At 35.5% G+C, this 13,830-nt stretch overlaps 1 protein-coding gene across 1 annotated transcript in view; it reads right to left on the reverse strand.

The window, feature by feature from the left end:
* The window catches only part of ADCY1 (adenylate cyclase 1), a 162,655-nt gene that overhangs the window by 21,684 nt on the left and 127,141 nt on the right, over window positions 1–13,830 (reverse strand). Inside the window, exons 11-14 of the mRNA XM_053952726.1 lie at window positions 12,678–12,762; window positions 8,788–8,877; window positions 5,767–6,023; window positions 5,035–5,161 (exon numbers count right to left, since the gene is read on the reverse strand). Of these exons, the coding sequence (XP_053808701.1) occupies window positions 5,035–5,161; window positions 5,767–6,023; window positions 8,788–8,877; window positions 12,678–12,762 (559 nt within the window). The remainder of the gene's footprint in view (window positions 1–5,034; window positions 5,162–5,766; window positions 6,024–8,787; window positions 8,878–12,677; window positions 12,763–13,830) is intronic.

The raw sequence follows: 13,830 nt of genomic DNA on the forward strand, positions 1-13,830 counted from the left end.
TATTGAAGTAATCTGTTAGGAATATGAATGGAAGTGTACCTCCTCTGCTACTACTGCACAGAGCTTGAGTATCTATCCTCTTGCCTTGCACTGCCCAAGACAGCTCTTATTTATTCAGTTCCTCAGGAGCTGCTTGGGGAAAGAGGAAATGTCTCCCTCCTTGCATCTCTCACAAGGGAAGATAAAGGAGGGAAGATGAAGTAAAAAAAGACTTGGTCATGTCCAACAGTGAGGACTCTAAAACTGTCCCATCATAGAGATAATATAGGAGAGAAGTAAGCCAATTACTGCTATTTTCTGGACCCTTTTCCAGCTTCCTGCTTTCTGCCTTTCAGGGAAGTGCAATGAAAACTGTCCTTCCTCCTTGTCACTCATGAACTTCTAATGCCTACTCTTGAGCAGCTGAGATTAAAGAATGCATAGGCATCATTCTTTCTCAGGAAAAACAGACTCTGGAAATGGAGAACGCGTACTTGGGGCAGAAAAATTAAAATAGCACAGATCACAGGTATTTACATTCCTGGTGGGAATATTATCCAAACAGCTCAATGGCGTTTAAACCTTCATCTATTTGACCCTATTCCCATTGATTAAAGAAAGCTGCCAGCATGATATTTATGCAATAGCTACTAGCTCAAAAAAAAAAAAGACAGATTACTGTGAAAATAAACAAGAAAGAAAGTGCATTGGCATGACAAATGTAATTTTTCGCATTCTGCTGTTTGCTTAAACCTGTTTGGTATTTGTGGCAGCTAGGTCATTTTGTGGAACCCAACTATATTTGCAGAGCTGTAGTATTTAAAAGCAGGCTTTATTTTTGCACTGGACATGGTGACAAAATTCAAAATGTTTTTAGTACTATGACTTTTTATATCAATCTAACTGACATCTACTGCATTTTACATAGTTACACATGATCCTACAGTTTTTACAATGTTGCTAAGTGGTTACCCATCCTCTGTCTGGGAAGTGGTCTGAACAGTTGTATCATCTGACAGTTTAATAAACCTAAAAATGCTGTAGAATAGTCACTGACTAAATAGACACCACATGAGAATACAGTTTCAAGATTCAGTTAAAAAGCAGCTGGGCACCAGTGCCATGGGAATCTCATTTTTTGCACCTGAAGATGGAATTACATCCACAGGGAGCAAACACATCACATTGCTTTTGTAGTGCCAGGTTTTTGAGTGGAAGTGCTAAGACACCTGGCGAGTCTTGCCTGTAGATTGAAAAATTCGTATTTCTTACAAGTGTAATGGGCTAGAAAAGACAGCAGAATGATATTCTAGTATTCCCTAAAGAATGCACCATTTGAATGCATCAAATTAAGTAATATAATCGTATTATTCTTGTTTTACTCCTGTGACAAATCGTGGGTGAGTGAGCAACTACATTTTTTGGTAGTTTTAGGATCTTCATGAATTTATCACTTGTATTTATTTGTCCATTCTTTTTTTTTCCCTCCCAATTCTGTTAATTAATTTGCATGATCAAAAGTGATTATCAGTCACAAATAAGTAAAATCTTGCTATTCATAGTTATTGTCATATGAGGAACACAGAGTTACACAATAATGTTATGCAGAAAATGAAATTCTCCTCCCACTGCTTATTAAAAATATCAAGAAAACAACCAATAGGTATTTTCTGAAAATACTGTGATATTCAGAAAAGTTAAATCTGGCACAGAAATAAAACCATAGCAAATCAACAAGAGCCTGTAACACCACTGATTTGTGAACAGAAGGTACAAATATAAATGTTTTAATAACATATCATCCATAATAAAGTATTTTTCCACGCAATGTACATAAATTCTACTGTATTATCACTGTTCTGGAAATGCAGCCTAGATGAATGGAAGTTAGATTAACTTGTCTTGAAATTGTGTAATTTTTCTTAATCAGTTTTTCTTGTTTGAAATTGCTCTTCCTCAAAGTACTGTTTTCCCCACAATGGGGTGAAAAAAATGTGTGGAATTATGTTTTCTTCAGACCTTAGCACAGACTACTGAATATGTATCTATGTATTCCTACTGATTAGTTTCAGGATATTTTCATGGTTTAAAGTATAATTTAGTAGTACTGGACTGTTGTTCACGATGAAATAAAAGAAGTTATGAAATCATTTTTATTGCATCTTATGCCACAAATGCTTGTATTCATCTGAGAACATTTTTACAGGATTAGCCCAATAATGAATGTTACTAAAAGTATGCAATCAAATTGCTTGAAGCTTCCAGAATAGCCCTTGGGTCTGAAATTCCCCCAGATGTAAGCCAGCAATTGAAAAGCCTCCTAAAATGACAAGCTGACCCATGTTGGAATATCTTCACACACCAGGGACTGGCTACTGGGAGATGCAAATCTACATTTAGCATTTGGTTCATGCAATTCAGTGTTTGCAGAAAGAATCAGCACACTCACTTTGCAATATAGAAAATCTCCATAGATCCTGTGCACTAAGTCAATGGTCTTTCTAAAAGTTCTGTTACCAGAAATATAACCAAATTAAGCCAACATGGTTTAATGGTAAGTAGTACTATGGCTGTACAGAAACATGACCAAGACTGCTTTTAGCCTTATAGAGGACTCCTGCAGTCCAGCAGCTACAGAAAACTGGCTCTTATTTGTCGCCTCTTAAAGGCTGCTTAACAATTAGTAGCTTGGAGTTTGCTAACTACTCAAAAGCAGCTTTAACATATAGGTATTTCCAATAAACAGTGTTCCCTGAGCCTTTAAAACTCAGATTTTTACTGTGCTGTAGAACCTAGCAAGTTCAAAGACCATGTTTTAGTTTGGGTTGTTTGTTTTTGTTTTTGTTTTTTTTTTTTTTTTTGGTTTTTTTTTTGGTTTTTTTTTGTTTGTTTGGTTTTTTTTGTTTGTTTTTTGCATATTCATTTGAATAGGTAAGCAAAACAACTACTTCTGTAACATCCATCATGGACATCCACTATTACTTACTGTACAGGGAATAGATATTCCACTTGGAATTGAGAAGATGAAAAGTATATGCCCAGACAATCTAAGAGGCCAAGAACATAATCACTGAAATCATAATCATTTGAAATCAGCATACTGATTTCAAAGAATGCTAGTTATGTTGATCCCTAAATTCTGAATTTTATACCTAAACTGATTTTTCTCCTTTCTCATTATTATCACGCAAACCTCACACACAAGGTGGCACAACATATATCTCTGATTTACAATTGAAAAGATCTGAAAATGGCATTTGGTTTTCTCAGATGAAAAGCACTTTTTGAAACAGTACCTGAAAATGCTGGTGGACAATATTGAAATTTCATGTCTTATCTCCTCTTACTGTCCCTTGGAGAAAGTGCACAATGGTTTTAACAATAGTGATGATGACTAGGTATTTTTATATAACTTGTCTCCAAGAAAACAGAAAAAGTCCATATTTCTTCCTTTACCACCGTCCAAGTCCAGGTCTGGTCTTTCATTAGAAAAGCATGCATACTCCTGTACTCCAATTTTTTAAACAGATTAATTGCTAATTCAAAGCTAACTTAAAACTAAGAATCTTTAAGTACTTCCATTAGCAACGTACAATTTGCCATGCAAGTTGCAGTTGCTGGAATGATGAAAAGTGTTTAAGATGCTGGAACTCACTCTTGGTCCACTGAAAGGTCACAGGATAGCAAAACTGATACATTCCTGCTACTCTATTTCAGGGCTAGGAATAACATACAGAAGGTTTTGTATTAATGGATCGCATGTCACTCACATACTTCCACTGTGTGCCAACCCATAAAAAATTAGTGACTAACCAAAAAGGAAGATGCTGCACTGAATTTCAAAATCAGGCAATCTTTTTTTTTTTCCATCTGAAAATTCTATTTGGCACCACAGCAAAGAGAAACTAGTATCAGTTTATCCAAAACAACCTTTTGAGGCTGACAGTCACAGCAGTTTTCAATACTGCAGGTCATAGGACAAAAATTAAATTAAATGATCACACTCAGTTGAACTGCAGGAGTTAATGGAAATTATAGAACAAGAAAATCTTAAAGCATAAAAGAAGGGAACACAGTCTTGGACATCAAGTCAAACAAGAAACCCCCATACAGCTTAACTGCTAGATAGAAAAGCTTTTCAAGCAGAAAATTACAGAATTAAGTCATAACTGATTTCTCCATTTTATATAATACAGTGGAACCAGGGATGTGTTCCAGTGAGCCAGTAACCTATGTGTTCCAGTCTTTATGTTATGTGTAAAAGCAAGCACTATAATGATTTAAATGGTCTTCTTGACAAAATAGTTAACAGGGTGCAGGTGAGAACAGGTGTGTAAGTTTGGATAACTTGCAAATTCCACCAAATTCCACTATAAACTTACATATTCAACTTTCTCCTTCCCTTGGGGGCCAGTGTAAAACACTTTAGAGGTGGGAATTATACTGCCGAGAGGTGTGACAGGAGGTAGACATATCCGGATGCCCAAGTTATGGCTAATATAATTTCTATAGGTTTTTGCTGTGTCTACGACAGTTAGGAAATATATTTTCAAAAATGGTCCCTGCACTTGGTATCTAAACAAATTTCTGATCTTCCTCTGGGAAAGGGTTCCATAGTTTCTTTGTATAACATAGGTTTAAATATTTCCTTTTATCAGTTTTACCTGCTTGTTTTTGATTTACCTGAATATTGATTTACTTTCGCTCCTTTTTGTAATATAAAATAAAAACTCCCATGAACTTAATTTTTTTATCTCAAATTTATATTGTCAACAGTTTATTCAGAATGCATCTTAGCTATAAATATATTATTTGATTAATGATATACTGGAGCAACTGCAAAGAAACAAAAAAAAATCACCTTTCCATGAAAAATGAATTGTAAAGGTCTGTGGAAAGAAAGCTCTAAAATAATCTTTCTCTGTGAACCCCAAGAGACATGAAAAACTTTGAGTGTCTGAGTCCAAGTAATTTGTCCTGAAAATATTTGAAAACCAATTCAAAAAGTCAGACATCATTTTGTGTGCATTGATACTATGAAGTCCTGTGATTTACCTGCACTGCCCAGAGGTAGTCCAGACGCAGTTTCAAGTCCACCTGTCTTGAATGCAGTGCTAAAGCACAAGAAAATAGCAAAATAGCTAGTATTGGTTCACAGCCATGCATGTAAAAGGAGCCGCCCCTTAAAAATAAGAAGAAAATAAATGGGTTATTCCAGGTCTAATACCTAACACTGCACATTTAATATCACATCCTTAGTTTAGAACACATAGGTACCTCCTAATCACTAGCTTTTTCTGAAGAGGCTCATCTGGGCAGGGAGATGGATGATAGTACATCTGATTGCTGCATCACACCAATATGCAATTCTCGATTCTCATGCATTATTGTGATGTGTGTGCATGTTTTTAATTAGGAAATATAAAAACATTGAAAAGTTCAAAAGCTTTATTGAAATTAGGATTGATTGAGGGCTGCTGAAATATGGCAATTAAGTTTTTAACTGTGTTTTTCTATTCCATACCATATCTAGACTGCAGTGTGTTCAGCTGGGGTACATTAACATAAAACTACAGAACAATGGGGCAACAGTTGCCAGCTCCCAAAAGCTGCTCTCCTGTTGATGGATGTTACTAGATCCTACAATTGCTGGGGAGAGGATGACTAATATATTTCTTATGCTCTACTCCTAAGCAACACAACACTAGAGGACAAATCAGAAATAACTAGTCAATGTGTGACTATCTATAGAAAATTACCCATTGCTTAATTTTGCAAGATACCTACCCCACTGCTTTTCTGTAACCACTGAGTTCCAGAATAACTATGTACAAAATTGTAACAAAAACCAGGAGAATAATTTTTGGCAAGGAAGATACACGTAGAAATATTGCCAAGGTGAGAGTCCCCACTACACAGGAAAGGAAAGCATAGTGGGCTGTGTCACATGGAAGTTCATTCATTGTTTTATTTATTCCACCGGGAGAAATTATAATTATTGAGCTGCTGGAATTGGTATTCCAAACCCAAGGCATGCAGCCAACCTAGAAAAGACAGGAGAGGTGACAAGGTGAGAAAGTTAAATATTAAACAGAAATGCAGTTGCTATGGAGGCTGACTGTAGTTCATTGCTAATTGGAAAAAATATGGCTGTAGAGTTCCCACTCAGCTCAATGCTGTATTAAAATCTCCTTTTCCTGCAATGCTCCACTGAGTTTTAGGGGAGAGACACAATTTGTTAATTAGATGCCAATAGGGGCAACCAATTGAAGTGTGGGCTTAGTGGAATAGTTTCCCTCTCAGTGCTCAAACCTAAGAGATTCTCAAGCCAGGATATTCCTGCAAAATTAAGGAACTTCAGTTAACATTTTATTTAGCCATGCAGGTGAAAAAGGTTCTTTTCCAGAGCACAGAAAGAAATCATTGTTTTACTGACTATGTAAATCACGTAAACTTCAATTACTTAAATACAAAATAAAACATTTTAATTGAGTGAAAAACTAAACATCTTTTTCCATCTCACAGCTACTTCTGCTGTCACATATGTTTCAAATACAAGGACTCATCTTTAACTACCCCTGTCATTTCAGTTATCCAAGGAGTTCCATTTCTTTCTTACACTGGGACATAAAATTTTTTCTTATATTTCTTATGGGAAATTTGGGGAAATCTAACCTGCTTTTCCTAAAGACAATGTCATGTACATATCTCAAAGCTGCTACCCAAGGAAGAGAGGAATTTCTGGCAAATAGTGCAAGTCCCTAGAGCTCCAGTTTTAACTGCAGTCCAACCTTCACCCCTTACAAAGGAAAAGGATAAGAGTTAGTATAAGTAGGGACAGTGGTAGTGTGGTAGCATGGTAGAGAGGGTAGTGTGAGATTGATTTAACAGGCACCATCACATAAGCCCTGCCCTGTACTTAAGCATCTCTTTTGAAGTGCATTATAAGACCTTTTTAGTTCATCCTGACCACTGACAATGAAATTTTATAGCATGCTGTAAAGTAACTGACATCCTGAAGGGTGATTAAACCATGTATTTTAGAAGAAGTTGTATTAACTTAGAAAGATGAGACATAATAAATTTTAAAAGTGAGTTAAACTCATAATGGGTAACACTATGAAATGAGATGGGGAAAGTGAAATGAAAAATCCCTTTTAACGGGATTTTGTTCAATATCCTTAAAAATGCTTTCATACTAAACTTATCCAAAAACATAGACATGCATGAGGGCTTCATCAGTTATCTGGAATCCATCTAGGAAAATATCATCTGCTATACAACCAGTAGTGGAACATCAACACCTAGCTTTTCTGATGGATGAGAATTCTAGAGTCATTACTTTGCAGGAACTAATATTTTCTACTGATTAGAATTCTATTTTTGAATTCTAATATGTCTTCCACTGTTGTTCAGCCTTGCCTTAGGGCTTAACAACGCCTGTTTCTCATTCTCACTATCTTTAAGTGGCAACAATGGTGCTTGTTTCATTTGGTCAAAGTATGGGTCAGATCTGTGGAGGCTGATTCACAAAGGTTTTAGCTGTCATAACTTTAATCTCAATCTGAAGTCAGATACACAGAATTTGCTGAGAAGATAGCCTGGAATCACTGCAAAGCTCTATGCATTTTGTGCTTATGTCCATGTTAGGAACCATCTTTGTGCTATTAGAGCTGTGTGTTACTCACACAGATGATGTTCAGGAATTCCCAGAAATGTCCAACATCAGCAATTCTCAGTTCCCCTCAGGACATTGGAATCCACAGAAAAGGGATCCTCTGCCCAGTCAGTTCATGGGGATAAGCTAGTTATTATGTTCTCAGGGCAGGTTCAGGGACGAGTGAATACACAAAATACAAAATATGGTGCTTCACATCTCAGCCCTGAGAATTGCTCATGTCTTCTTAATGGTCAGAATATATTGTCAAATTCCTGCAGAGAAGCATGATTTGAAACATCTACCTTCTCAGCATTTCCAATTGTGTTTCATGTGCTATTTTTATGTGGATTCTTTCCTTTGAATGCCCTAACATGTTTATTTCATTAGCATTAGCAGCCAAAATGTTAAAGATGAGCGCTAGCAATTTGTCAAGGCAACTGACTGACAAATACTTAGGTGGAAGTTTGAATACCATTTGAATTCAAATCGACCATGTTGAACTCTGCTAATCTACAGTAAAGGAAGCTCAATTTTCAGAAGTATTGAGCACATTCACTTCATATAACAGAAGCTTTTTAGACATTAGACGTGAATGGATCATATGAGTAGCACAGTGTAAGCACCTCTTCTTGTTACACAAAACTGTCAATATTTTAAGATCTCTCTGTCTTTTCTGATCTGCCTTGACTAAACATATCTCCATTATTACACAGAGGTATGTTCTATAAGTTGCCACATAGAAATAGTAATCTTGTTCTGACACCATGCCTTGTCTATCACAAAATATTAGCCATTGAACGAGTAAGGAAGTAGAACATTTAAAAATGGTTTTCCCATAAAGTATATGACACCAGCAGTCTACACAATACTAAGGTTTGAAATACAAATTTATATTGGTTTTGAATAGGTGTTATCTGTGTAATTTGCTAATGGCTTTGCCATTCCTAATTCAATACACTGTCTCAGGCCAATGAAAGTTCCAACTGAAGCAAAGGGGTTTAATTTCAAAGAAGCATGCTCTGCAAGTATGAAAAACAAAACAAGTAGGAATTAATCAGATGAGAATATCATATGTGTTTAAGGGATCTGCACAAGTGTGTTCTTTAAATACAATGCTAACTTAAGTGAAATTTGATCCAAATACTCACCACACAGCCTTGAGCCACAGAGTATATTAAGATCACAATAAAAATACACAAAATGGTACGAATTTGTATTGTCAGGCACCCTGGAAAACACTAAAAAATAAAACAAAAGGATTTATATATAAAATATTTAAAGTATTTTTAAAGTGGGGTTGTTATTTTTTAATAGTCTATAAAGAGAAGTGAGTAAGGGATATAGAAATTTCACCTGTACTAAAAATTATGAAATTGCAGTAATTGTTGTGTAGTAGCTGTTATTCACTTGTTAGTGTGTAGGTGTATTTTAATGGTAATTGCAGTTTTGGGGAAAATAAATGTGAAATTACTATTGCTATATATTATTTCTCACTATAATTAAAACTCTTAGAAATTTTTAGTTGTATGTCTACTCATGATGCAAATAATATTTTAGGATGGCATTTGATTTTGCTCTCACGGGGAAAATACCCAAAGCAACTTTTACCTTGCAAATTTTCAGCTCCTTTGCCTTGCAAATTGTGATCCAAGAGAACATACTGTGATAGCATAGAATTTTGGAGTGATATATGTGTCTTCTGCTATAATAGGCAGGTTAAATGCCAGGGTAGTTTTAATTATTGTGACTCATAAAAACATTGAATTTTTCATAAACAGCAGTAGACAACAAAAATATCTGGTGAAATGGAGTCTTGTCAACATTTTGTTTGTCTCCACTTTTACCCTGATTCCATTTGTCACACTATTAAGTGTTAGTTCTTGCTGCTGTGAAGCCTGTGGCAGAATGTGAGATAGGAAGAGTAAGTCTGTCAGGCTGTGTACTTAGGCCTGTTCCAGTCTTTCTAATCAACTCTGCTTCCAGGTTCCAAAGCTGCTTTCCTTCCTTTCCCCTTACACTAAGAATGTTTGGGGCATCTATTATCTACTAGATGTATCTTTCAGACCACAGGACTTCTTCTAGTGACTTCAAGGGTCAAGAATCCAATCCAAGAAACAGTCAGATTTAAAGTGGAGATTATTCTGTGTCCTTTAAAATGAGGAAGCTCAGATTTATCAAGGTTAAATTTCACTTAAGGTTAAATGGAGCAAGCAAACACCTGATTTTTGGATGAAAGTCAACAGTTTTGAAGAAAAGCTGTTAATTTCATGGGTATCATGCCTCAAAAGCATAGCTTCCAGCAGGCAGCAAAGTAGTCAGAGACAGGCTACTGTAGCCTTCAGAATACAGCAATTAGAGAAAAAAAAAAAAAAGTAAGCATGAATCTACAAATATATTCTGGCTTCAATATCGGTTAAGTCCATGTAAATGTAGGTGTGGAGTAATCAATATAATATTAATAGTAGATTTGTATTATGGATCTGAGTTAATTTTCTTACCAGTGTAAGTACTAGCATCAATAAAATAGATTGGGATACCTGAGATATATTTCCTTTAATAAAACAGAGCATATTGAAGAAAAAATAGCTCAGATTATAGGAATCTGAGATTGAAAAGCTGTGTCTCAAGGGAGATAGAGAAATGTCCAAAATTACACTATGAAAAAAGACTATTTCTGCATTTGTTCATCACTATCATACAGTTCTGATTGGAAGGGACCTCATGGGGGCTCAAAAGTACTGTCTGTCTTGACCCCCAGAGACTCAGGGCCATTTTTGCAGAGTTGGTTACTCCTCCTGTGTTATTGCATGATATTATTTCTTCTCAGGGCCTGAACTTTGCATTACATTCTATATTTATATATTTTATAAATACATTCTATATTTATAAGATTCCTGTTTGCCCATTCCATCCAGTTATCTAGGACCCTCTCAGTAGTCATCCTGCCAGCTGTTCTCACAAAATTGTAGTCATCTGAAAACTTGACATGAGTATTTGCCATGTCCTTCTCCTTGCTGTTGATAAAAATGTCTGACAAGAGAGGATCCAGGATAAACTCCTGTAGTATCCCACTTACTACTGGTTTCAAGGAAAAGTATAACCATAAAGTGCTATGCTCTGAATGTGATTATCCCCATAGTATTTTACCCATCAAACTGTCCACTTCACTAGACCAGAATCCTATATACAAACGAGGTGGAACATATGTGGTTTTATCCATATAAATAAAATACAAAATAATTTTGCTTGAAGAAAAAATATATATTCCATTAATTAAGTTTGCAACCAAATAAGCTATCTACTGCTTATTAAAGAGATAATACCCATGGTTTGAAGATAATGCTGGATGGTTAATAGGGACAAAGCAAAATATGGATTCAAAGATCACGAGTCCTGACACATTGCACAGACAATTTTTTTGGTCTGTGTAGAACATATATGTTTTAAATGTTGACATGCTAGGCTACTGGGTTAAAATGGAAAACAAACCTTTAAAAGATAAAGTATGAGACATGTCTGAATTAAAATTCTGACACAATATTAAGATTTATACTTCTGACTTTAAGTCATTCTAAGATTGTATCTGCACTTTTATGATAGCATAGAATTTTAGGCTTAATTTTCTTTGTTTTCTTTTATTTGTGGAATTTTTAGTAACTAGAAAAGTAGTGGCAAATGACCAAAATTCTAGGTAACTGGTACAGTAAAATATTATTAAAGTAGTTTTATGAGTGAGGTATTCAATGCTAAAGCATGGAGAAGCTGAGTCACTTGTGCAGTGTGAAAGAGCAAGTAAGTGCCATAAGACTGATTACAATAGGGGAATGATTATTTTACAATTGTATATCCATTATCCACATCATATTAATTTTAATTATTATAAGACTTTTTTTTTTGCCACAAAGTTTTAAATTGTGATATTCTAAGGTTTTATATTCCTTTATTTTTCTAATGCTGGATTTGATCCTGTATAGTATTGAATCTCTGGAGGAACCTGGAATAAATACAAATTTTCTTGACTGACAAAACAAATGGAATACTTCTTATATTTGCACTAGCCCCAGGGAAATGGTATAAAGAGAAGTAGCTTGCTACAAACTTAGTCTGCATTTCTACAATCTATACAGAGAAAAACAGACGATAAACTACTCTGCCCTAATAAAAAAAAGAGATCATCAAAGTTATTCCCAAATAATTTTGTAAGTTCATAAATAAGGTTCTTTTCAGTACCTGATACTCTGCTAATATACTATTTATGTTCCCATGAAAACAAATGCTTTTCTTATGCCAAAGGGCAGAAGAAGGGTTTTTTTTAAACTAAAATTAGTGTGTCCTAATTAGAAAAGCTGATTAAGTGAGTAGGTGTTTTTTCCTGATATTTGTCTGAAAATACTAAATTTATATTAATCCAATAGAGATTTCTTTCATCAGAAATTTAGCCTGTAGATGTTTTATTCTGATCTGGCAGACCTATTTCTCCCCTAAAACAACCAAATATCCTTCTGCATCATTACTGTTGTGAAAATATAATGCAGGAGAATTAATCATTACTGAAGGTTTTGAAAAGGCCAAGGATTGTGTGTGCAAAACATTGTACTTTACCATCAAAACAGCTGCTGTTTTGGCAGGAAAAATTTTGAAAACAGAGGGGATGCTAGCAGGATTTTACACCCAGACCAGCTGAAATGAAAGGGAGAACTATTATGCTCTGTAGTCAGAAAGGAGTAAAAGTCAGGTTAAGCAGTTTATCTAAACACAATATTTAGTGTTCAGGGAAGATTTAGCAAAAAACGAAGTGTAGAATTAATGGCACTGAATGCTACACTGCTGTAATGATTAGTCACATAAAAAGTCTGCTTTCAGATGATTGATCTTTGGTTTTGAAGTGTCTAATACATTACTTACTAAGGAACTTTAAACACATAAATTTCAGACTCTGTGAATCTGTGAGGCATACACTGATGGCTTCATATTCCAAAGGACAAACATATCAAGGACACCAAAAGGAAGAATAGTCACAAAATCTTAAATCACTTACTTGTACTCGTGTGACATGTAGGTACATAATACAAGCCACTAGGAAGCATATGCAGAACACCAGGAGAACAAGAACTACGGTACTCCTAGAATCAAAACACAGTAGAAGTAATGCAGTGCCACTCAGTAATAGATGAGAACAAACTACAGTTAGGGGTCCTTCTGAAATAGTATTTTATAAATGGTGGAGGATGTCCTCCTCAACCTTGCTCTTATACTAACCATCACAATGCAAATTTAGCAGTGATGTCCCCTGCTCTCAAGACTATGAAATTAGTAAATGCTCTTGTAAATGGTCCCTGCTCTGATGTCAGAAAGGAGATCAAAATTCAAATGTATAGTAGTCAGGAGAGACAGTTTCTAATTGTAGGCTAATGCAGAATATTCAGCATGATGAGTCTTGTAAGGGGAGTGTGTAACTCAATTACTTGGCCTTGGCAGTGGTGTTAACAGTTACCAGATGATTTTTCTGTCTCACTTCTCTTTCTCAAAGACTCAGAAATCAATACCCATTCAATTTAGACACTTAGCAAGTCAAATAAAATCAGAAAAAACTGCCTTCTAATGAAACAGAAAAACTCCCTGTTTTGAGTCTTCCTCAATGGTTAGACAAATTTTAAGTTTCACAAAAATACGTAATAATTCTTAAATTCTTAATCTCCCCTCTCCTGATCAATCAAAATAGGCTTGTTCTTAATGAGAAGAAGGGTACAAACCAAGAACTTTCTCCAGAAAACTTCTCTTGGAAAAGTACCTTATGGATGTGAGCAAGCTAACAAAAATTAGTCCACCAGTGTGGGTGCATTTGATTTCCGCTCAGGGATAGCCTGGCCCCATGCCAACCATGGAATCAGGGCTGTATGACAGCCGTATAACATGATCTTCACACCTTCTTTTCTAACTTGTGAGAACAAACCAGTCAGTCCAGAAGCCATGTGAGCAATGGATTCAGGCATTTATGCTTCTGTGCCCTTGACAATTTCTGGAAAAATATTGTTTATACAGGGTTTCTAACAGCAGAAGTGTGCAATTCTCCTGTATAGTTTCTAACTATTTGACTTTGATTTCAAATTCATGTATCAGTTTATACTGATACAGGAACTGGGAGAATTCTGTGATGTAGTATGTGTATCCAGAGTGGGAAGATGACTCTG

This window comes from Vidua chalybeata, chromosome 1 (genome assembly GCF_026979565.1).
Source record: "Vidua chalybeata isolate OUT-0048 chromosome 1, bVidCha1 merged haplotype, whole genome shotgun sequence".
NCBI classification, from domain to species: domain Eukaryota; kingdom Metazoa; phylum Chordata; class Aves; order Passeriformes; family Viduidae; genus Vidua; species Vidua chalybeata.